This window comes from Lepidothrix coronata, unplaced genomic scaffold, assembly GCF_001604755.1.
Source record: "Lepidothrix coronata isolate B3197 unplaced genomic scaffold, Lepidothrix_coronata-1.0 Scaffold230, whole genome shotgun sequence".
Classification (NCBI taxonomy): Eukaryota; Metazoa; Chordata; class Aves; order Passeriformes; family Pipridae; genus Lepidothrix; species Lepidothrix coronata.
The window spans coordinates 464,712-489,713 of record NW_016690410.1 but is presented as its reverse complement, the minus strand read 5'-3'; the positions used below and the strand labels follow the sequence as shown (position 1 = coordinate 489,713).

The window sequence follows — 25,002 nt, the reverse complement described above, 5'->3', positions numbered from 1 at the left end:
CCTTGAGAGCCCAGGGGACCTGCATGCAGAAAACAAGAGACATCCCAGCTCCAGGCCTTCAGGATGCAGGGCACAGAGGTTGCATCTGTGCAGTGAGTTGTGAGGGCAACCCTACAGCCACTGTACAGCCTGTCTGGACCTCTGGCTACTTCCCAGCTTTAGTTCTGTACTAGACATCCATGTGTGCTCTGGCTGCTAATGCTCCATGCTCTGCTGGAACTGGCTCTCACCTTCCTGTGAGCTTTGCAGCTCTAGATAAATCTATGTATGAATGTGCCTTTTACTAAAGTGTGTGGACAGAAGCAATTCTGGACATACAGACAAGCTCAGACTTGTGCTTGGGTGAAGATCTCTCCTTGCCTTCCTTGCCCACCAAGTGCTGCAGCTGATGGGAAAGAGGTGGGCCCAGCTCTACCTCTCACCAGCTCTACCCCTCAACAGAAGAGTTTTGTCACTGCTCCACAATATCACAATGCCAAACAATGGCACTTGTTAACCAATTTTTGAAAAGGAATAAAGCAAAGGGAGACTGTGAGTCTCGGACTGTAGGTCACCTGACTTGCATTCAACAACCAGGTGCTATGCCACAGCAGGCCCTTGTCTGCCCAGTAAGATGGGAGTGCCCAGGTCCATGTATGTGGCCAAGGTCCCTGGAACGATCTATGGGAAGAACAGGGTGAACAGAGTGAATATTTAACCAGTGCTGTGTCAAATGCAAACACGTGTCCACTGTGGCATTTGTCATCACAGGGCACTAATCTTGTACATACACTTGAGGCAACACAGCCTAACTCCCCGCTGATTCTGGCAGAGCTGACTTGAGAGGCACAGAATTTACCTTGGCATGTGAAAAGGTCATTTCAGTAAAACCCAAGATCGGCCTCAGGGAACCATGAAATAATGCCGAGACCTGCTAGTACTGTAGGTGACTCCCGACACCATGGCTATTAACTGCAAGGCGTGCCCTCTCCACCACAGCAATCGGACGCCACTGCCTCTTAAAACTGTCTGCTGTCTCTTAGATCCCTCCCTGGCCTTCCTCCCAGAGCCCCGGAGGCAGAGAGTCAGAGGCTGGTGTTTACAAACACAGTCTTTTAAACCGTGTGTGGAATGAGAAAAAGGAGCAAGCCCGGCTGAAGGGCCTTGGGAGGAGCAGATCTCATCAGAGCTCACACGGAATGTCTTCCTGAGCTGCATTTCTTGACCTAGATGAGCTATGTCTGAGCTACCAGGACAGGGAACAATATGGCAGGTGAGCAAGGGGGCTCTCTAGGCAGTCAGGGCTCCTGCCAGATCCATATCCTGTGAGCTGGCCAGGGAGCCAGACAGCAAGGCTGATCATAAAGGCCAGCTCTGCAAGAAAAGAAAGAATTTGGGGTTGCATGGATGGTATCAGCCAGTCCACAGGCCATGGAATCTCTGCCATCTTATGCCATTCCCAGATGCCAAACTGTGGGTATTCAGGATTGTTTGGCCTTTTTAACTTCTTTGTTTTTTCTGCTTCTGCAATACTCAGCCTGACCAAGCTCAAAAATGGGTTATTTATCACATACCTCAAATGCCATGACACATACGGTTTATTGCACCAGTGCCCCTAAGCTACCCCTACCCCACAGCCATTTTATCTGTAAACAACAGGCTCTTTCCCAGTGCTCCTATTGTTCCAGTGACCACCAGAGCCTATACAGCATTGGTCTCTGCTGGATGGTCCTGGCAAGCAGGCAGGGACTCAGCATAAACTGAACATATACACTCAGCATAAACCGAATTCTTCTCCCTCCTTGAGCCCCCATGCCCAGTCAGCTCTTCCTTCCACTGCACAGACCCCCATCAAGATGCTGCAAGTCTTTGCCAGCAAGGATGGCAGTACTGGCTATCACGTGGACATCAGTGCTTGGAGAGCTGTCATCATCCAGTGCAGGACACACATCTGTCAGCTGCTGGCTGGCTCTTGCTGTGCGGCACTGGGTGTGACACTTGGGAGCAGGGTCATTTTCTGTGAAGCCAATTTACTCAATTTACAATTTTTGAGGTCCTTTTTTTTCCCATCTTGAAGGGGAAACTCTCCAGCATTGCAGTTGTGGGAGATGTTATTCTGCAAGAACTTTAAAATAACTGCCCATGGGGACAAAGTATGCTGAAAAAACAGTCATTTCATTCTGGTGTGATCACGCCCATTCATGAGCCCACCTCTTTCCCCTCTCTCCAATCCACTGCAAATTAGTTTGCTCAATTCAGCTGCAAGCTCATTGCAGGCAAGGATGAGAGGACCACGGCTTGTCCTGTGATGGGACAGCTGCCCAGCTGTCCTCACTGCTTCGAAAAAGCAGCAGAGCATACAACGCTGTGTGTAGCCTGCTCTTGGGAAGGGATGTGACTCCGCAGCCTTCTCTGGGGAAATAAAGTAACAATCCTAGTGAAAGCACAGCAAAGACTTCCAGTGGCTGTAACTAACATTAAACCACTTGGAAAGGGCTTCTTGCTCTCAACTTCTCTGCCTCTCCCACTCTCCGGGAATCTCAGAAAGGGCATAACTGGAATCCCCATCTGGGGAAGGGGAGGATAAAGAACACATAAACACCCAGCCCGGGATTTCCTACAGCTATTGCTCGTACCACAGAGACAAGAGCCACGTGCAGCAGCTCCAAAAGTAACTCACAGGAAGGGAAAGGCGTGAGATTGTTTGTGTGAAATATATACACCAGGCCTCTGTTTCCCTGAATGCAGAAGCGAGGCCCAGGGTTTTGCCAGCAGCCTGCTGCCACCCAGCCTGCTCTCTTACGCTAGCAGGTATTCGTCTGCAGCAACAAACATCCAGTCAGAGGAGATTTTCAGGATGGGTTGCTTGGCAGGGAGGGAAGGGGCAAGTGGGTGTGGAAGAGGATAAACCTGTAATGTTCCTCAATCGCGGTGCAGAAGCAGGCCTCAGATTTCCTCCCAGGGCTCAAACTTACCTTGGCAGAGCTCTTATCAGTGCTCAGCCACACTCTCACGCAGGGGATGAGCCACAGCTGCCTGGTGCACCGGGCCCTTCCTGGAACTGCAGGCTCCATTCTTTTTCTGCCCTAGACTGACGCAGTTACAGCCTTCCTCAGGGCTGACCTAGTGGCAGCTGCAAGCCACAGGAGACACGTGGATGCAGCAGAATGAGACACACAGAAGTTGTGCTCTGGCACAGGCAGGATGAGGTGGTTGCCGGTGGGAGAAACTACTTGGGGGCTAGAAATTTGCTGATTGCCTTTACAGAGAAGCATATTCAGGAGAGAAAACCCTTGTCAAGCAGTTGAGCTCTGTCCTAACTCCTCTGCACCACAAAGCACATGCCACTGGTGTAACACCCTTCTTGGCAGATGAGTACACTGGTCATGGCCCATCATTAGCTGCTGAGCAGCAGCCTTCCTTGCCAGCCAGAGTATCCCCTCTACAACACTAACCTCTCTGAGGAGGGAGGAACAGGGGAATAGCACTTTCAAAACAGTCTGCCTTGCAAACCATGACCTCAATATTGTTTGCACTGAAGTCCAAAAGCAGGAAGAAGATCAGTCTCTTCACATTTTTTGCAGGCATTCAGTAACTAACCTCTGGGACCTGGATGCTTACGAGAGAGAAAATTTCTAAAAGACAGCAATAAAGAGGACGTGGGTGCTGGGGGAGGAGGAAAGTGGGGAGGGGGAGAGGAGGGATACGTATGTCATAGCTTACCTCAGAGCCAGAATTAGAAGCTGGGTAAAAAAAATAAAATCACAGCAGGAAATAATGTGTGGCTTAAAATAGCAACATCAAATGCGAGCGGGAATGGGGAGTGGGTGGCATTTGAGGTTGCTGCTCTGTTCCTCCCTCAATGGCAGGGTGATTAATATGTCTACGCTACTTGTATTTATGTAACAAAGGGCACTAAAGGCCAAAGCTGCATTTTCACTAACACTGCAGGGGAGTCTGTGAATCTTTTCTTCCCCCCTTAGCATTAAATGGGAGGATCTGCACTTGCGCTTCCTGCCTCAGAAACAAAAAAAAAAAAATCTTTAAAAAAAAATCCATGCTTCAGCCCTGCACACACAGTTACATTTCCACAGCTTGGCATGGTGGCACAGAGACCTTTAAGGCTTTGAAGGCATTCTGCTACCTTTCACAGCTCCCCACAGAAAAAGCCTGTTCCCAGAGCACACCTGTAAACATGGTTGGGTTGTCTCTAGCTGGAGGCTGCGCTGCAATAGCAGGCAAGGTACCACTACATGTTCTTACACATTTTCATGCTCGTTCTCTGTATTTGCAGTGAATCATAGATCTTTGAGATGGGTCATGCAGTCCATTTCCTTGCCAGCACAGGACTGTTCCCAGCCATGTACTTAAACCCTCACGTTTCTCTTGCAAGACAATGATTCAGACTGATCACTCTTTTCTCTTCACACCTTGTATCCTGAGAACTCCATTAAAGACTCAAAAGCACTGATGTGTTTTGATAAGAAAGGGATATTGTTCTTGGGTGCATCAAGAACTATTCAACCTACCAAATCACTGTTCACCGATGATGCTGAAGTTACCCAGCAAAGTGGCCTTGGCGGACCTATGGCACTTGTTTTTCAGACTGTTGTGATCTCCTCTGGACTAATAAGCAGAACAGGCCTGCTCTGAACTTGCAGTGAAAGGTAGGAAAGCATCCCAAGAGGTGCAGAAAACTTGCATCTCAGTTGGCCACACTCAACACCAACCACTCCTCTGAAAGGTAGTGGTCAGTCTCCCCCTCTCCGTGTTTGGTTCCCTCAGAGAGCAAAGGCAAGAGCAAAGACCTTCCATCACCTATCTGCACACCCAGCATAAGTCTGCCCCCGCTCCAGTCAGTCCTATCAAAATAATGCTTGCAAGTATCTGTACATGCAAATAGGATAAGACCAAGTTTGTCATGTGATGAAAACCTGCTGCACAGGCCTGATCCTGATATTTCCTGACGTCAGCAAATATCTTTGACATAAGTTGGGCTGTGCTGCTGTCAGAGTAGGGAGAATCTGGCCCAGATCTCATGCAAATCTTCACACAGGCAGGCAGAGCAGCACGATTTGTTTAAACATGGCATGCTGGTGGTTGCAGACAGAAATCACTCCCAGCAACTCCATCAACATGCATAATATCCTGCTAGTTAAATCCAGCCGTGGTAAATATCTCCACCGTGTTATCCCTCCAAGCAAATATAGTACCTGTATGGAAGAAATTCCTCAGAACGTTTCCTGTCTGGAGCTGAAGCTTGCCAGGGACTGAATTTCCTGTGAGGCTACAGTTGGGAATGCAAAGCAAATAAGCTAACAAGAAAATGAGATGATACGTATTTGGACCTGCTCTATACAGATCCTCCTCAGCAAGTACATTTCCCCCCTGTTTACATAAAAATGAAGTGTCTAGATTTTCAAATATCAGCTGGGTTATTTTTCATTAGTAATTCTTATTTTTACCTCACTGCCTCCCTTTCTACCTGTTTTTTTCCAGCTGCAATTCTGTGACTTACACATCCTGAAAATGAAAGAGGTTGTTTTTGCCAATAGCAAAGTGATATGCATCCTTTCAACCATCTGGAAATGGATTTTTTATTCTTCCCCTCTCCCAACCCCACACGCACGTGCACACACGCAACCGAGTCTTTGTCTCTCGGAATCATTTCCCGCACCAAAGCTGATGGCCATGAAAAGAATTCAATAAAAATGTTCCACAGGCATTAAGAGGCCGAGACAGAATAAACAGGGTGACTTCCTGGGCACTTGTTCTCATCCAAACTGCCACCCCATGAGGAAGTGATGAATGCAATGGAGCATACGGTTCAGTTGTTAGAGATTAAGAGAGGTAGTTTAAGGCTCCTGTGGTTTTGTCCTGGCTCTGCTACAAACCTCCTTTGTCACTAAGAGCAAGTTGCCTACTTGCTTAGTGCCTCAGCCCACCCCCCCACCCCATCAGTAGTAAATAGGGATATGCTTTCTAACCCCATGTGATGATCAATGCATTCATGTTTGTAACGTGAGCTGATCTCCAGAGATAAGGAAGTAATCTAAAGTGAAAACCGCCATGGAAACTCTATGCTGAGCCTAATAGAGTCAAGCAGGACACTTTAGGAGCCAAAGACCAGACTTGATCATCCCTTGCCCAGAGGCAAAATGTTAAGTGAGCTATGTCACCACGCTATCCAGATGACTGCAGGTCTGCAGGAGGAAACAAAGAAGAGCCAGAGCCACACTGACTGGTACAAACATGCTTATGGTGTCCAGCTGAGAATGAGTAACAGCTGCTTGCTCATCATCCTGATTTCTGTCACTACTAGTGTTTCTGAATGCTGAAGTGTCCCAATGCTGTGACTCAGGGCTATGAGTCATGGGCTGTATGTCTCCACCGCATGGAATCACTCACTTGCTCTCTTTGATGAGATTGCAGAAATCACAGATCATCTTGGGTCTCTTACAGTGGTAGGTCTTAAAAATATAGACATATTTACAAACACATTCAGAACAAAGCCATTCTGTCTAAAATACTGTCTACTGGGGATTTGTATTAGAGCTCAATTTCACATACACAACCCACCCAATAAATCTAGGAAAAGTAGAAGTCTTTTTTTCCTTCTGTGGACATTTAATTTCTATATCCTCAAAGTCTGGCTAAACAGGATGCAGTGCAGGTAGCATTCAACCTTTTGCTTCCCCTGCTTTTACAAGTCACATTTTTAGACCTGAAATGCTGACATCAAGGCAACACAATGCTTTTTGGCACCGGATCTGCCTCATCCTTGTCAAGGCTCTCCAGCCTTCCACATAAGGAAGCTTTGATCTAGTGGCATTCTACTAACCTCAGTGCTAGGCTGCAATTAGTTGCACTCAGGGCTGCAGCAGAAGCCTTCTTTGAGTTGGCTCTCAAGACCTCAGAGAAGACACCAGATACTGCCAAGGTATCATCAAATCTGTGTTGACCACGTACAGTGCAGCAGACCATTTTCCAATCTACAGACTGCAACAGTAACCAGCTGCGCATTCAGGAGCTCACCTCCAGTTTCTGTAAATTCTCTGTTGATGCAGGTGCAGCTAAAATAGCCACCACTTCTCTTGAGATGAGGGAGAAGGGGCTCACCTCAGCACTGACCTCACTGGCTGGGAACCTCCTGCACTGTCCACCCATATAGAGCCTAATCAGTGAAGTGGAGGCCCCACGCTGACAAGAGTGGGATTGCCGATACTCCTCTAGTGGCAGCACAGTTTGTGTTGGCAAAAGAGTGTTTCTGTTGGCATATGCCTCTTCCCAGAATTGATTAAGTCATGCCTGGTTTTGAAAATACCTCTGCAGAAAGGTGTTTTGCCGGTGTAAAGATGTAGTAAAGAATCACTCTCTCTGCTCACAGGCAGCCTGAATCCTTCCCACAGAGGCAGACAGAAGAGTGCATTGGCAATCTCTCTGAGTGGGCTTCTGTGTGGTGGACAGGGTGAGTGCACTTATAGATCTGAACTAGTGCAGACAAACACCAAGATCCATACTAGGAAAGCAAACAATGCTCTGAGCCCAGGGACTCCCGGGTGATAGGAAGTGACTTCAGCGCACCAATTCCTCTATTCCCGTAACTCTCTGTGGGTTTGCCAACAATCCTTATCATCCTTGCTGAGAAAGGAGCGGTTTGCTAACTGATTACATCCATGTTTCCTTACTGTGGTCAGTCAGTTGCTGCATACCAGAAACAGCTGGTACAATTGATAGATAAGCACACGTCTCAATGGATTTTCCTCTGTCTGCTGTAACCACATCCATCCCTGCAGCGACGAGACAGGCAGTTCTAGAAAAGAGTGAAACAACACAGAGCAGTTTCGTTACCTGTATTAGTTTTCTAGAAACACTAATCCAGGGAATATTGACTTTTCCCACATTTCCATACAAAATACTGCAGGTCTCCGTAATGGAAGGCAGGATGGTCCCAACCCTCCCTACCAGCCCCACAACACAGCACATCCCACAGCCCAACAAGACAAAGACCCCTACAGACAAGGCAGTTCAACTGCTGGACCAAGAAGATGGAGGGCTCAAGATCCAAGATATCAGGACCCTCGAGATACCAACTCTAAGCCAGGATCCGTGCCCTGTGCTGACACAAGGTCAAGTCCAACAACACAACCTGAGACTAGCCAAAAAGTGAGCAAGACTGAGTTTTTTGAGGACAAGCATGAATGCATTTGGAATTTTACCCCATTTTGATTAAAGCTCTCTGCACCTTGAGTTCAGCATTTTTGGATAGCCTGAAGGCACTCTTCAAATGCAACAGCACAGTTAAGTAATAAAACACCTCACTATCACCTCTACTCCAAGCACATTGCCCTCTTTTAAGCAGCACATCATGACAACAGTCATCTCAGGCCAAATTTCTCTTCAATTTGAGTCATAGGAGTATCATCAGAAATGGAGTTAGCCCAGTTTGTTAAGTGACTAGAAAATAGTCAATATTATTTTGGTTTCTGTCCTTTTTTTCCGTATTAGTTCCTGGAATCTGGTTTGTACTCATGACCCTTCCCTCGCTGTGAGCTCACACCATGAGATGGGCAGGAATGTTCAAATAGCATCTTCTTTGACCTTTCTGGTACTGAGATGTTTGTTGTTGCTTTTTTTGAGGTTTCTGAGAAGCTCCCACAAACCTCTGTCCCCCCATCTCCTGAACTGCATCTGCAGCATCCAACCACAGTCCCTCTGGAGGGCAGCGTGGCTCTCACAGTGACGACACCACACTCTTAATTTGTTCCAGCCTGTTTCACACTGACATTTTAGCACTGACGTCATCAGCTGCTGAAATTTCATTGCTGCTGCTAAGAATAACAGCCCTCCTCATCCCCCACCTTACACCAAATAATTATTTTAATACAGTAGGGATCTAGGCTTATCTTTTCTGACACAAATCAGGTTCTGGTGGTTAAAAGAAGAAGTAAGAACAAAGCATTGCAGATGCTTTTCTGTTCTGTCAGCCTGGGACAAAAAAAAACCCAACCCAATACAAAAATCAAGAGTATATTGCTAAGTGCTAAGAGTGCTATAAAAAATGAATGGGAAAAGTTCAGACTGATTTGTTTAAAGCAGTTGGACAGTCTTAGGCATTGCAAATTGCTCAAATAGCCTAGGCTACAGTCTGCCCCAGCAGTCCCTTACAAAGCCCCTTCCAAATTCTCTGAGGCTTTGTACCTTGAACATTTACTTACACTGGTGCAGTTGGGCATAAAGTACTGCCAAATCAGAATTTCCCATTGACTTTAGGGCCTGAACCAAATCCCATTGATTTCCGTGGGAGGATTTCTATTAACTTGAATGGGCATTGAATCAAACCTAAATTGGCAGTGCTCTGCACCCATTTGGCACAGTGTACTTCTCTGCATAAGGTGGAGAATCAGGTCCAAAGACACTGAGAAATGCTTTAATTAAGAGCATTATTGAGGAGAGCAAGCTTTTTCTTCATTAAGCTGATAAACTAGATTTATTCTATACTTTTAATGGCAAAGGGTCAGATTTTCAAAGACGTTTGGTCTAAAGATGAAGCTGAATGCTTACAGGATTTCCAAGAAATGCTTAAAGGCAAATCAGGTGCTGAGAAGCCTTTCAAATAACACATCTGTATTGTTATTTACATGCTTTCAAAAATCCTAGGAGCTACCTATTTGCCTTTTTTGTTGCCTTATACACCTATTTTGGTAGTGTTCTAAATCTCATTAGAAGTTATAAGATGATCATTGCCTGCAGCCAGAATCCAGGTCTACTCACTGATTCCTGACCAGGCCTGGGCCCTCTCAGGCACACTGAGCAGCAGCTGCAGTAACTGTGCCAAGTATTGCCTATGGGTACCTGCCCCCTGTGTCCCCCCCCCGCCCCATTCCCCACAGAAGGAGAACGGCACCTCCATCAGGCACAGCAAGTCATCTGCAGTCCCTTCTGGTCAGGACTGACAAAGGCCTTTAAAAACCAGACATGCAGAGGTCCTGGAATTGTTATTTTCAACCCCTGCTAGGGAAGTCAGCAGCTAGCACAGCTTCAACTCCAAAAGCAGACCTGAACCTAGACGGACTCGCATCTGGTCAAGGAGAAAATTCTCACAACTTCTTTATTACTGCTTCGCCATCAATTCCGAGGTCTGGAATCATTTCCTATGTTGCTGCTGACCCTCTCAGGCACCTTCCTCTACTGCTTGATCTTTAGAAACTGATGCCTTCATTATCTCTGCATCTCCCTTTACTACAGAATAAGGCAAGTTTTAGTAGCTGGCACTTCTGATGGATCCTTCAGTTACTCAGCAGAAGTTATTTTGCCTGGCTATTATTTTTCATTTGGACTTGAGTGTTTGGCATGGTCTTTTTCTGGAAAGTACAGGGAGATTGATGATGAGGCATAAGAGACAGACATCTCTGCTTAAAAATCCTAGAGGCTGCAAAAGAGAGAAGATGAAAGCAGCATTGTCACACTAAAAAGCCTTCCCCTGAAGTGCCACAGGGGAAGAGAGATCGGGAAAAGGCTGACGAGAGGAAAGCAAAGAGAAAGTGAAAGTGGTGTCAAAGCCAAGCCTTGAACATGAAGTACAGGAGCTAGGAATGACTCTTCCGACCCCTGGCAGCCATTCTTTTTTGGCCTGAATCAGTCAGCAAGGTCACATGCCACTGGGCCAACAGGAGCATATCTCTGAGCTGAGGTGCCTCTCCCAGCAAACGTCAGGATGGGCTTGGTTAGAAGCCTGAGGGATAGTTGCAGCCACCTGATTTCCTCAACCCTCATGCTAACCTCTTCCTCTCTTCCTCCCCATGACTAATTTCCCTTCACCTCCTCCCACGCACACCCCCAGTTCCTCACCCCGTGCATTTTTATGCACAAAAGACACTTGCTAGATTACACCACCTGCTACTGGGATAAGTATCAGGTAAAGAGATAGGAATGTACTGGGCACCATGACTCCTAAAAACCAAGGAAAGGAAGAAAAATTTCTGCTTGGCATTGGCACAGGGGCAACTCTCAAACCAGCTCCTTCTGATAAGAGACCTGCTTCTGGATTGGAGCTAAAAATGTGCTCTTTAAAGAAAATTTAAGTTGTTAAAAAAGCTGCTCACTACAAACAATAAGGCCTCAAACACTCTCATGTCTGTGCTGGGGAGTCAGAGTGCCAGATCATACCAGAGCTGGTTCAGCTCCAAGGGGGTAAGTCATGACTTGGAGCCACGCACTGAAAGCAAAGCTGTGCCCAGCAGGGTTCCTGGGTGTGAGTGGGAATGGCGCTGCCCCACCAAATACCTTTTGCTTTCTTTTGCTGACATCTACAAAACTGCTCCCAGCTTCAGGCTGTGGCTCTGGTTCTGTTCCGTACCAGCTCTACCATGGTGCTGCTCCACCAAGGAGCAGTTTTGAATCTCAGCTTCCCCAGGGCGAGCAAGAGGGGGAATAGGCCTATGGTTTCATTTGTTGCTTACACCAAAAAACATTATCTAATTAAAAATCACTAGAAACCACATCCATTTGCAGAAATGGCTCCGCTTCAGAGGAATCTCTTAAGGCAAATAAGTGAGTAATTTTTAAGGGTTTATGAAAATAGCCTCTATAGTTACACTCGCTAGGATAAAATTACAAGTGTTTTCAATCCTCATACTTTGGGGCATAAGTTGATCCTCAGCTGGGGGCCAGGGAGGAATTTCCTCCCAGAGGATATTATTGTTCTGCGAAGTATCTCATGGGAGACTCACATCCTCCAGAGTTATCTGGCATTACCCACTGGAGGAAAAAAAAAAAAAAAAAAAAAAAAAAGAAAACCCAGGAAGAGGTACTGCTCCGGTCTCCTCGCATCACACCTCGGGGGCCCGGCCGGGGGCGGCCCCCGTTGTTGCACAAGCTGCCCCGTCCGGTGTTGTAAGGGACCCCGGAGATCCGGGAAGGGCGCGGGACGGTCCCGCTCCTTCTGGGAAGCGCCGTGACTCACCCACCGCCTCGGGACCCTTCCCGGCGCGCCTCTCACCCCGCCCCTCGCCGGGCAGCCAATCAACGCCCCTTTATTTGCATACCGCGCACGGTGCTCCTGGGATGGCGACGGGGGCTGCACCTCCCGCTCCTCTCCCGCCACCGTCGCGCCGTCGCTAATGCGGAGCGGAAACCCCTCAAGAAAGAGCGGAAGGTGCAACCTGAGGGAAAGCACCCCTCACCCTTACTTTAGGATGAAAGAGCGGCGGGGTTTTATATAGGGGGTCAGTACACACCCTAAGTTGCCCGGATGACCCTCAGTGGTCTGGGGTGCAGGCTTCAAACCTGTAGCTGTCTAGCGACAGAGTGGTTCAATTCCACCTTTCGGGCGAGAGAAAAAGCCAGAGCACGAACACTGCATACCTTTTCACCCCAGCCGGCCCCCGAGGCAAAACACAGCATCACTCCCCCTCTGCCAGACCCAGCACCACAAACCATGTACTTTAGTTACCCTCTTTCCACTTTTCTCCCACACCACTGGACTGTGCTGGGCACAGCCAAAGGAAGGGAAATCTCCCAAGGGTGCCTGGGTGACAATTCTAGATTTTAATTGGATTCTTCTCTGTTTAGCATATCTTTGTTAAACAGTGTCACACATCCTACAAGAACAGAAAAAAGTAAATAACAGAAGCCATTCTCTAGCTCTGCTCCATATTGACAATAACCCATCTCCCACCCACACTACAAAAAAGATGCTTCACTTCAGCAGTAGGCATGGGTGCTAATAATGTCACCCAGCCCCATGAAAACTAAAGGTTAGCATCAAGCTAAAAAACATATTCTTCAAGCAGAAGGCATATATTTCATGATACCCTGTTGCAACAACTCCAGTGGATGATCTGTGGAGCCTCTAATTAAGATGAGACCCCAACCACTTGGACTGCAGGGCAGCAAGGGTTGAGAGGGCTTTTTCACTTTATCTCCTGGCCCCACAGGCAGGAAGGGTGATTCTGCCTGGTGATTTCCAGAAGAAATAGAGTGAATTATCAAATCTTTGGTGTTCCTGGGTGCTTTCCGAGGGATGCAGTGCCATCCAGAGTTAAGTAGGTAAGCACCCCTGAGGATCTAAGCCAGAATGACTGTGCTTCCTTTACACAGAATGAGTCACTCCAGCTGAAGGCCTGGGAGGAGAAGGGAAGGGCACTGAGAGCCCTGACACCATTCCCGATGGCTGCTACTTCGAGTCTGCAGACCCCAGAGCCAGTTAGAGAAGAGCAGCCTTGGTGCCAGCAAAGCACATCGTTCCAAGAATATGGTGTCCCGTTATGGGAAAACTAGAGGGAAAAGCCCCTCTGAAGCATGTGCCAGCTTCTTTGTGGCCTTGCAGGAGATGTGCGTGCACTCTCCCCGGCACAGCTGGGAGCGCCCCAAGTCCCAGATGGCTATCTGCTCCATGCTGCTCTGCCTACCAGCCAGCCTCCCCTGCCCATAATGAACTGTCAATGTGGAATTTCTCTGCGGCCTCAGAAATTGGTATCTGCGCCGCAGTTTGGCTGGGGGGTTGTGTTTTAGGGGTGAGGGGGAGAGTTGGAAAGTCCTTTGCCCAGTAGTGGGCAGCTGAGAATGCTAGCGCTCCATGTCAGTTACCAAGCAGAACATAATACAGCTCTTTCATGTGGTGTTTATAACTGAACATGCTGTTTTGTGTCAGCCTGATTTTTTTTTTCCTTCCAAGAAGTAGTTTTGGATTAAATTATGACAATTACATTCTTATATTCACCCCCCCTCCCAGCCAGCCCCCACCCTTGCCCTGCGTGCACACAAACACAAATGGGAATTATGTGCTCTGAGCGTGATTTGAACTACACAGCCTGGGATCTGTGCTTGGCATTGAGTTCACTTTTTTTCCTCCAGAACAAAAAGGCCACGTCCACTCTGCACTCTTTCATTGCCTTAGGATAAAGTAAGATGGTCAGATTGCTGGTGTGGTTGATTTGTCCCTCAGGGAGTTGATAGGGAAAACAGACTTTCAAGCACATGACAGAGGAGGCTGGCAAGCCCGCGCTGGGGAGGTCATGGTAAGTGGGGAGAGCTTTGTGAAATCCCCTGTGGATCCCTACTCAAGATGCTTACACACCCCCAATCTGGCTCCTGTACCTGGGCAGTGCCTCATCTGAGGCGTAAGGCAGGCACATGGCAGGAAGCAATCCCATCTTTTTGGGCTGTGCTGTCCAGGGCTGCACCTCTAGCACAAGGGGGAACCCCAGGAAACACGGGTGTCCACTAGGACAGGAGACACGGCAAGGCTGCTCTCCCAGCTTTAGCTGACACAGTAGGTGGGACAAGGCCTTAAGAAACAGAGCACCCTATATTTTGGTGCTGTTTTTTAAACACTGATTGGAGAAGAACACCACAGAAGAACACACACACCTCCAGTGTGGAGGCCTGTGTAGATGATCTGTCTGTAGGAGGGACATTTTGCACAATGCCATCCATGTCTTGTCTGAGTCGGCTTTGTTTGGAGTCACTCATTAGTCAGGCAAAGCTTCCAGTGTTTGAACCTGAATGTCACTTTCTTCCCTGACAAAGGGCCAAATTAAGAGGAGCCAAAGGCCTCACCGCTAGTTAGGGGTTACTCAGAGCCAAGATGCACGAGAGCCTGGCTCCTCAGCCAAACATAATCTGCCTCCTGTTGTTTTCCCCACGGAGTCACAGCACGGTGAGGAGGATGTGCTGGTGACAGATGGCTGACGCGACTTGCTAAGCGTACGGGGTGACTGGGCTGTGACTCAGCAAGTGTTTGGTTACAAGAGATTGGGAGCATGTGCTTTTGCACTGGTAACAGTGGCTCTAGCTGGGTCTCCTGAAGGACCAGGCATGGGCTGTCATCTGAAGCCTGTGACTGCCATCTTCCATGGAAGGAAAGCAGGCACACGTGACCCATTGGGGCAGAAAGTCAGGCTCCTAAATGACTGTTTACATTTGTAATGGATAATGTCTGAGTGTGTATAAATATGTGACGTGCCAGTGGTGTTTAGATGTCCTACTGGCCTTCAGAAAGGAAACCATTCAATATCCTGGCCTACAAAAACGACCATCTTGCTTGGAGGGAGTAGGACTCTGAAAACTTCTGTTGCAGTTGAGTCACTAGAGGGGGACAAAGACCTAGCCTGCATATGCATCCATCTACCAGTTCCCCCTCTGCAGCTGTGGGAGACACCTTGGAAAAGCAGGAGCACAGATGGCTCTGATCTTCCTCAGGCCTGAAGGTGTCCAACTGCTGGGACAGCTTTCTGGAGGCTGAGCACACAGCTGGGGATCAGCAGTACTTGGGAAACAAAGCCACTCCTTTTCCCCCAAGAAGCAGGATGGCACATGTATGTGCATGTGCAGGTTAGCAGCCTTTTGTTGGCTCTTCCAGCATTTCTCCCTACCTAGAGCCTGACTGTCCATAGTTGGCCTGAGTTCTCAAAGGCTAAATTCCAAGCACTGCAGAGGACAAGACAGTGTCACCCAGACAGAGGATCTAGACAAACATTTATGTTTACAGACACATGCCATTTTTCTCCCTTCTCCTCTTTTATGAATGGGAGAGAACTGAATTTTCAGATCTGGATGGGTGCCAGGGGTTACTGTTGTCTCTGTGAGACAAAGACGTCATGGAAATATTGGAGGAGTTGAACAGAATGTACCTGTGTACATCCCACACATGCACAGAGAGCCAAAGTGGCCGTGGCAAGCAGCACAGCAGTGCTTGCAACTAACATATTGACCTGGAGTGCTTAAAAGCTACTACACACGCTCTCCTGGTGAAATGTCGGCCGTAATGACTCATACAAATGGATCGTGATACGCAGCCCTCAGCCCAGCCAGGCTATGTGTGGAACCAAGACACTCCCATTTTCTCCCCTCCAGCATGCTTCCCTGACCAAATCAAGGACTGAGCCATTTGGCTCTGACTGGAGCTGGTCAGAACATGTTTTTCTTTTCTTCTCTTTCCCCCTCCTTCACCCTTTGGAAAATCTTGACATTTCAGCAAAGGGCTGAAAACCCAAATCCTGAATATTTTCCATTGGAAAATGCTGGGGGAAAGGGAGGGAAATAATCCCCACACTGCCAACAATCAAACCTCTTTTGCTTTTAAGACTTTGGGGTTTATGAGGAGGGGGGCACATTTGGAGGTCCGTGAACACTTTCTATGAAAGTATCTTTCCTCTCAAAACCAAATTTTTCACTAGAAAAATGTTCCAACTGGCATAATTTTCACTGGTGATGGTTTGGACCCTCTCTACATCTAATTTGGGAATGGACCTGAAGAAAATGTAATTCATTTTATTGGAATATAAGGCACAAATGACATTCCCACAGCACAATTGACATATACTTGGCATTCTCAGTATCATGAGACTATTCCCTGATATTCTTTCTTTGTCAACAGTGCTGTTCACACAATCATCTCAAGAAAGTTTGGAACCCGGTCTCTGGAGATACCACACTCCCATCACACTCCCAGAGCTCCAGTTGACTTGCCTCAGACCTCAGAGCACATTCCAGAAGAGAACTTACCTTTCACAAGATCACATCAAAGGCTGTAAAGGAAGCAATATGCACAGAAAGGCGTGTTACCTGTAACTATCTCTTGAGTAACTGATAGCACAGAAACACTTACAAGGCATTTTGTTCTGATGTCTTCAGCTGATTTACATTTCTGTCTGAATCGTAATGACACATCTGTTTCATCTTGTTTTTGCACATAATTCTGCTTTCCTGTAAGATAAAAATAAAAAAAAGGGACAATGTTAGCATAACAGAACACACATACTTGTAGGAGATGAATTGTGCCCTAAAACTTTTTCTAAATGTGGCTAATAGCAGGTTACAGTTTATAAAAGGAAAGATCTTAAAATGGGCACACACTGGTCATAAATAAACTAAGGCTGCAACCTTGCAGAAACTTTTAAAAAAATAGCAGAGTGAAGTTCAGAATAACCTTAAAAGACAAGCAATGGGAATAAAAAGCTTAATTGTTTGAAGACAGATCTTTATCAGTTGTGGGACATCATGATAGCAAAGGAGTAGATTCAATGATCAAGAGAACCCTTTTAATTTGTTGTGCCCCTTTCCCTGTTTTTTTTTCCACACTGAAGCTTCCCAGTTACTATTTACATTCTCTCTGGTATGCAACTGCACTGCTGCACTTCACTCTGATTTAGTAGAGGTCCCTATCTCTTGTCACTCCCAGTTTTTTCTGAACTAACCACCTGTATTTTAATTCAGTCAGCACCAAAGAAGGGGCATATCTGACTTCATCAAACCCCCATTTTTTATTCTTTTCAGTTTAGGAATATCTTTTTGCAATTGTTAAAGCTTATAAAGCAGTGGGTTTAGAAAGAAAATGATGCAAAATCTCAGTTTTAGATCTCACCTATGTTGGTTGAGGACAACTACATTGCATGTTAATAAAAGGAAGAGGCACTTCCTTTATCAGAATGTCTCTGATAACTTAGTGTCAAGAAATACAAAGTTCCCAAGGACCTGTATTGGTTCTCTGTGTCCTTTGTAATAATTTTTCAAGGTAAGTAAGCAATTTTTCACTTACAGAACCCTATTCCCGAGTTAATAAAGTCAAAAGATCAAGAGTTTTAGTCCCTCAACTTGAAAACACAACTGCATGAAAGAAGGCACAGCAGAAAACTAAGGAACTGCCATCCGGATATGCAGAGCTGTAACCAGCCCCTGGAAACCCACACACACATAGCTGAGATGTAGCTATGAGCTGTCCTTGCTCCCATCAGTACTAAAGGGGCAGATGCAGAAACAAGGAGATTCCAAATAAGAAGATAAAGAGTCAAATGAATCACCCTGTCACTGTGTGAAATGTAACGACTGGGAGAGCCAACAGATTAAGCCGGGGCTTGTGGCTATTAACATTCACGGAAACATGTTCCATAAATTCAGCTTTCCGAGAAAAACTGGATTCTAGCTTCCTTCTGGTAATTTAAAGAGGCAACAATCTGTTCATATGACCTTCAGATCGGGCTGGTACAGGAACTGAATCCTACAATAAAAATTGAAGAATGGTCCTCCCCACACAGCACTCTGCTCCCAGCTAGGGCAAGGTAAGAGATTGTCCAGGGAGTGCACTCAGGCCTGGACATTTCCCTCTCCCTTTTGTTTCCTCAGTATTCACCTTTGTTGGATCGGGATGTTAGATTGTATATTTTCCCTGTTCCTTTTAGTGTCATTTTATGGACTTGTTGCCTGCAAATTTGTCTAATGCCATTCTGAGCCCACTGCTGCTCTCTGCCTCTGCAGCCTTCTGGGCCAGCAACTTCCAGAAATCCTTTACCTAATCTGATGTAATTTCTTCAGTCTGCTTTAAACTCATCTCCTACTAGTTTCACTGAGTGCTCCCTGTTCTGCTGTTGAGGGATTTGGCTACTAATGGCTCTGCATTCACCTCAGCCACCTTGATTTAGTGAATCCAGTCCTTAGCCACCAGAAAAATAGCGAAGCGTTGCGATACTGGGTTGCTCAGCTCACTTCCGTCCCTGACACTTGCTGACCTGCCCAGAATGGTTTTGCGCCTGGAGCACTCTGGCTGTTACCAAACTCAGGGGAGAAAAATAATGGCAAAGCAAAGGGAGTGCAACTTCCTTCCAGGGCTGTACTCCCCACGCAGCTGTTCAACAATGACGCAACGGGTCCGTTTTGCGGTTAAGAGCTGGATGCTGATGGCTCAGTCCTTCTCCTGGGGCTCTGCAGATCTGGGCCCAGCAGGGGGCTGCAAAGCAGCAAGCAGCATTTCAGGGAGGGTAGGCTGGCAGCCCTGGCGGGGGTGTCCGGGGCATCTTCCAAAATGGCTTTAATTAATGAGCACATGTGCAGCGAGGAGAGTTACAGCATCCCACTCAAATTGTTGACTTGGAGCCGCTTCTGGAGACAGCCGTATTCTGCTCATTAGGAAAGAGCTTTTTTGCAATGCCCTTGGATTGGATGGCTCTTGGATTGCACCACAAGATCAAGTCCACGTACGGGCTGCTTGCCTTTCAGCTGCCAGCTCCAAGAGGGTTGTTTTTCTTGTCTTCTCATTCTCAAGGAGTGCTCAGCCAGATGGCCTGTTTTCGAATGCACTGTGCGTTGGTTGGATGTGTGTTTGGAGAGTCTGCCAGCTTCACGAGAAGGAAGAAAGAGCAAAAGAAAGGGAAAAAAGCACCATTTGGTATCTATCTCTGGGACCCAGCCAGAGTTGAGGCTCTGTTTGAAGAAGGGGGGAGTCTTAAGAAAGAAACTCTAGACAAAATTGAAAGCTGGAAAAACTTTCAAGCTTGACAGACTGGGAGACTGAAGTTCTGTACAACATCCATCTACTACCTGGCTCCATTGCAAACGTGTAGCAGACTTCCTCAAAAACGATAAGAGCAAGCACAAGCACCAAGTGCCTATCTCTCTGCTCTCCCAACATACCTCACCTGTGGGCTGGGATGTGGAGAGGTGACCCAGCCAGCCTTCTCACCAAGGCTGGGTGATGCTGCCTGTGGCTTCTGGAATTTTCCTCTCAGTTCACCAAAACCAGAAATTACAGCATCCAGCCTTGGACACATCTGCTCAGGAAGAGGAGACACAATGGAGTAGTATGAAATACCCACCACCATGGCCCAACTCTCAAAGAAGCTAGCCTTAAGTAGTAAATTAGGCCAGGCCAATGTCATTTTCTTGCACTCCCTGATATTCATTTCCCAGAAACACCTTCTGTTTATTTGGTGCAGCAAATAAACACAGGCCAAACCAGAGAAATGGCTTTTTCTGTCACTCATTGGCAAATAATTTGAACCTGACAAGAAAAATCTGTTGTTGAAGGGAAGGGGGAAGTTTTGAAGTTTGCGTGTATTGTGCTTGGCTTTCTTTTCTTTACTAGATGCCATGTTGTGGTAACAACATATTGTTACAAGCAGCAGGAAGAGGTCTTGTTGAGCAGAGCTGGAGAAAGCCATGTTTGTAACCATCCCTGCTGGCTGACATGCCACTGTGTCTTACAAGCAGACTTGTCTGCTCGCTTACTGAAACCATGTCACAAAGAAGATGGTTGTAGCAGCATGTGTATCTGTGCAGGTGGGTGTGGTACCTGCAAACCCCACTTCTCCACTGATTGCACCAAATTATTTTCACTGAAGTGTTGGGAATTTGCAAGTCCAGGGTGGACAGTGTGTCCATGGCAACACCGGCTGGGCTGTGTGTTGCAGACACTGTGCAGACAGCCAGGGTACAGGGGGCTCTTCTCACTCCTGCTGTGGGCCACACATCTCAGGCAAAGCCTGTTGGTGTCTACAGCACATCAAAGCACCTGTGGCTTCAGGACTGCCTGGCTGTCACTACAACACGTCCAAGAGCTACACAACACTGACTTCACAGCAGTAGCAAGAACAGCAGCTGCAGGCCCCACCCTGTGAAAAGCAGGACCTTTCCCCAAATAGGAAAAGGTGAAAACCTCATCAGCTCTTGGCAAAACAGTGTCTCTGACCTAGGGGTGCAGATGCCGTCCTGGAAGGGAAGGAGGATTAGTTGGTTCAAGGTAGTGATTACACCACACAAACACATTCTTGCATGGGTAGGAAGGCTACACAAAGAGATTGCCTCCCTTCCTACTCCAACAGGACCCAATTTTGGTAAATAACCCTGGCATAAAAAACAGGCTGCAGTACCTATTACATAATTAAGATACTGGATTTTCTGTCTGCCAAAAAGAGGTGGGAAAATCCAACAGTAAGTTCAACCATTCTCTCCAGGGTTTTAGAGGGCTCATTACACCATTCAGGCAATTGCCTGATTGTCACCAAGTGTTGTCATGGAGCTGGTAAAGGACGGATTTCTGTCCTTAATTGCACAGAAAATTCAGAGGTCTAAGAGTCACAAGATTAGGCTTCGCCACAGTTAGGCTAGTTACTGCACCTCTTGGCAAATGGAAAAAATTATTACCACAACATTCACATGAGTACACTTGGGAGGAGGTAGCTCCCAAACAAAGGTCCTTGGTGCACTTTGGGTGGGAGCTCAGCCAGAAACAACACCCAGCCATCCGGTCACCCAGGCTGCACTGGCTGTGTCAGACATGAACACCAGCCTCTGCATTTTTCACACAAGGTTATTTTCCCCTTCTTTATTTAATTGCTCTAGTGCTACCTGACTTGTGGACATGTGCATTTCCAGCACACTGCATAACGTGGCACAAGTTGACAGTCCAGTCTGAAAAAACAATTCCCTCTAAGTTATCTGGCCAAGTATCATTACATACCTAACATTGCCCAAGGAGGACAAGCTAGAAGAATTGTCCAAACATGGGATTTTGGAAATATGTGTACTGTAAAGAGAGAGGAGGCCTGCCTTCTGGCACCAGTCCTGGCTGCTCTGTCACCAGCCTTTGTGTAAAAACTTTTTAGCCACTCAGTACCTGGATGGGACATCTCAAATAGATAAGGGACCAGAGGTTCAGAAAGTCTCCTCTCCAGCTAGGGATAGGTCAGTACATATATCAGCATGGCATAAGTGGTATTGCATTGTCCATTATGAACAACAGTCTTGAGTATGGTTGCACCTGAGTTCAGTAGCACCCACCGGGGTACTGCAGAGGATGGCTCCAACTTTGCATCAGAACAACTCATTTAGACATCATTCTCCTTCTATGGCTCAAGGCTTTCAGAAGGTGTGAACTCCCCAGTCCAGTTCAAAAATGGCCACACATCTCCCTTTCCTCCATGCATGGCCTCACTCTGCACCCAGAAGCTCCCAGAGCATATTCTTAACTTCATTAAGAAAATCATGTTGCTAGCAAGAAGAGGTGATGATGAGCACACACAGCTTCGATTTCCGAGTTGCCCGGGAAAACTCTCTGTGCTACATCTCCAAGCAACAGAAGGTGAGAATACAGGCACAGGACAGAGCTGAACATCAGTAGCAAGGATGTGGTGATTGAAGCTGGAGATCTGGTTTAAGTTTAAAGCCTACACAGACACAGAGTGGAGAGTGCCCGAGATCCATACTGCTTATGTTGTGAAGCCTACAAAGGCCAGGCATGGAGTCAATCCTGTTCTCTCCAAGTGTCTCGCTCACATCCATTCTCTGAGCCCATGAGATTCCCATGATTTTCTTGGTGGTCCATATCTCCTGTAGATGCTATGTTTGACATTATTGGGGAATGCAGAGGTTAACAAGATTAGAACTCCTTTTGAAATTAGGGGAAGGAAAAACTTTAGAGAATGACTCACACCTGGAAGTAGCTTATCATTCAAATGTAGAGATCTGTTTCAGTCATGTCTGGAGTTGGATGTAAGGACAAGGATGGTTGCTTTAAAAATTCTTCGTCAAAAGTAAAATGGAAAACCATAAAGTGGAAAACAACAGAGCACATGTTTAAGAAATTGAACTCTAAGACACAAATTCAATTCACTACCATGCTGACTGGCCTCTGGACTGTGACTGCACAGTAGTTCACAAGTCTGTTTTCAAAAAGTGCCTGCACATGCACACACATACAGGTAAATATATGCTACTCTTATTAATACTTGATTTTTTGGCAGGCATTTTGCCAAGACTTTAACAAAGCTTGATGCTGTCTACCCCAGTATTCTTCTGTTCAAATTAGGATGCTATGGTCTGGATGGGCAGACTAGCAGAAGGTAAAAAATTGGTTTAGATGGTCAGGCTTGGAGAGGAGTGGATATATGTTGTACTCTACCCAGAAGTTTGTAACACGTCAGGTACTGTAGGGGTCTATTCTGGGGCCTGTCCTGTTTATCATTTTTAGCAGTTGTCTGGATGAAGCAATGGAGTGCTAGCTCATCAAGTTTGGAGACAACATCAGAGTATCAGGGGGCAGTTGATACGCTTGAGTGCAGAGCTGCCATTCAGAGGGCCCTAGACAGGCTGGAGGAACGGACTGGGAGGAACCTTATGAAATTTAGCAAGGACAAATGCAAAATCCTGCAGCAGTACAGGCTGGGACTGATGAGCAGAGGAGCAGCTCTGCAGGAAAGGATCTGGGTATCCAGGCAGAGGCCACGCTGGGCATGAGCTAGCAGTGTGCTTTGGCAGCAAAAGCAGCCAAAGGCATTCTGGACTGTATTAACAGAACAGCCAGGAGGGTGAGAGATGTGTTTATCCCCCCTCCCTAGGTACTCAGATGGCACTGAACTACTGAATCCAGCTTTGGATCCCCAGTGCAAGAAAAACATAGACACATTGGAGCAAGTTCAGCAGACACCACCAAGAGGTTGGGGGCAAGAGCCTTATGAGGAGAGGTTGAGGGAAATGGAGAAGAGATGGCTTTGTAGGAGACAACCAACAGCCTGACAGTTCCTACAAGGAGGTCATCAAAAAGGTAGAGCCAGGCTCTTCACCACAGGGCATGGTGGAAAGACAAAAGACAATGGACATAAACTAAAATTGAAGACATTTAGACCAGCTTTAAAGAATGGCATTTTCACCATGAGGATAGTCAAATATTGCCCAAATAGACTGTGCAATCACCATCCTTGAAGGTTTTCAGTATCCAACTGCTGAAAGCCCTGAGCAACCTGTCCTCATCTTATAGCTGACATTCTCCTTCTTTGAACCACAGATAAAACTAGAGATCTCCTGAAGTCTCTTCCAACTTGAGCCATTTTGTGTTTGCAAGGTATTTGGGAGCCTGAGCAATCACTTAAGGATCAGACACAATACCATGTGAATTGATTGGCCAATCACTCTGCAAGAGTAGAAACTACTCAAACAAAAGTCACAGTGAATCACTTGCAAAAAGCTTTGTTTGCACAAAACAATTCATTGAAAATTTTAGAGTAACAAATAGTTGAGCAAAAGTCTATCTGTTCTTCATAGCCTGAGAAAAAAATGCAATTTCAGTGAATTTATGACCTGGTTAAACATCAGTTTTCCTTAATGCCCAGTTACCAGTTAGTAGATTGAAAGCTCTGTTTTCTCTCTGAGGACTATCTTCTATACATGAAAAAGAATGAAAATGCCAAATACCAAAGCAACTAGAAATATTTCTTTGATTATTACTATGGCATCTTCCAACTGAAAACTCAGATTGCTTCACTTCTGTTAATTAATTAAGCCTAGAAGCACTTATGCCAGGAAGTTTGATATCATCACCCCTTCTTACAGATGGGGGGGGAAACAAGATATAACATTCATTCAGGGCTACTCAGTGAATGAGGGGCAGAACCAGAAATAAAACCTGGGAATCCTGGCTCAGAGTCTCCTCTTATAATCTCTAGACAAAGCTTCTTTCCTGTAAAATTCCATCTAAGCTCTTCATAGAATAATTAGAGCCAATTTATTTCCTCACTCGTTAACAATGAAATCTGACAGGCTTTGTACTCAGGATGCTGAAGCTCAGTTAGAGGACCAAGGCTCTTCTCCATGAGGGGAGGCCTGGAATGTCAGTCTTTAGGTGGCTTAGCAAGGGCATGGTTCTAGCTGCCAGGTAATTGAACTCCTGCCTAAATCCCTGTGACAAAGCTTTAGGGAAGAACTGGAATGTAAATGACCAAAGTGATCTACCACAAATGTTAGGGAACGATTTAGAGAAATAGCAGCTGGTTTTGTAATGGTACAGCTTTGCACTCAGTGGCACTTAAGAAGTAAGAAAGGATATTTACCTGCCTTGGTATTAGGTTGGTTTCTCTTTTCCTTTGAATTCATTTGCCTATTTTTCAGGTAAGCAAGCTGAAAAAGCTTTGAGACACAGAGAAGTTCACGGCAGTAGTTGAGATGGGCCCCTCAATCCTACCTTGTTCAGTTCCATCAGATCTGGAGGACATAAAGCTCTGAAGGGCTTACAGCTCCCTTGCAGCTCATTAGCAGTCACCTGCATTACCTTGAGATGTGTAGGAAGGTAATGAGTTACAGACTTCTTTACCTTCCCTACCCAGGGCAAATGGCTCACCATATTCTCTGTCATCACTCCCAAGGTTTCCTCAGAGGTCAGGAAACTGAGAAGTGCTGACCATCCAATATTTTAAACTAATGACTCTGAAAGTTGCTCAGCACCTCTTAACCACAGGCCACTACATTTGAAGCTGG

At 46.5% G+C, this 25,002-nt stretch overlaps 1 protein-coding gene across 7 annotated transcripts in view; it reads right to left on the bottom strand.

Annotated features, from left to right (window-relative positions):
- Positions 1–25,002, bottom strand: part of LOC108506843 — a 58,897-nt gene that overhangs the window by 17,001 nt on the left and 16,894 nt on the right. For 2 of the 7 annotated variants that reach the window (XM_017834233.1, XM_017834234.1), the window contains exons 3-5: positions 19,395–19,526; positions 16,592–16,689; positions 7,668–7,792 (exon numbers count right to left, since the gene is read on the bottom strand). In XM_017834233.1, the coding sequence (XP_017689722.1) occupies positions 7,668–7,792; positions 16,592–16,689; positions 19,395–19,526 (355 nt within the window). Of the gene's footprint in view, positions 1–6,810; positions 7,793–16,591; positions 16,690–19,394; positions 19,527–25,002 lie in introns of those variants that run through there. The other 5 variants (XM_017834230.1, XM_017834232.1, XM_017834236.1 and 2 more) reach the window with 4 other exon arrangements.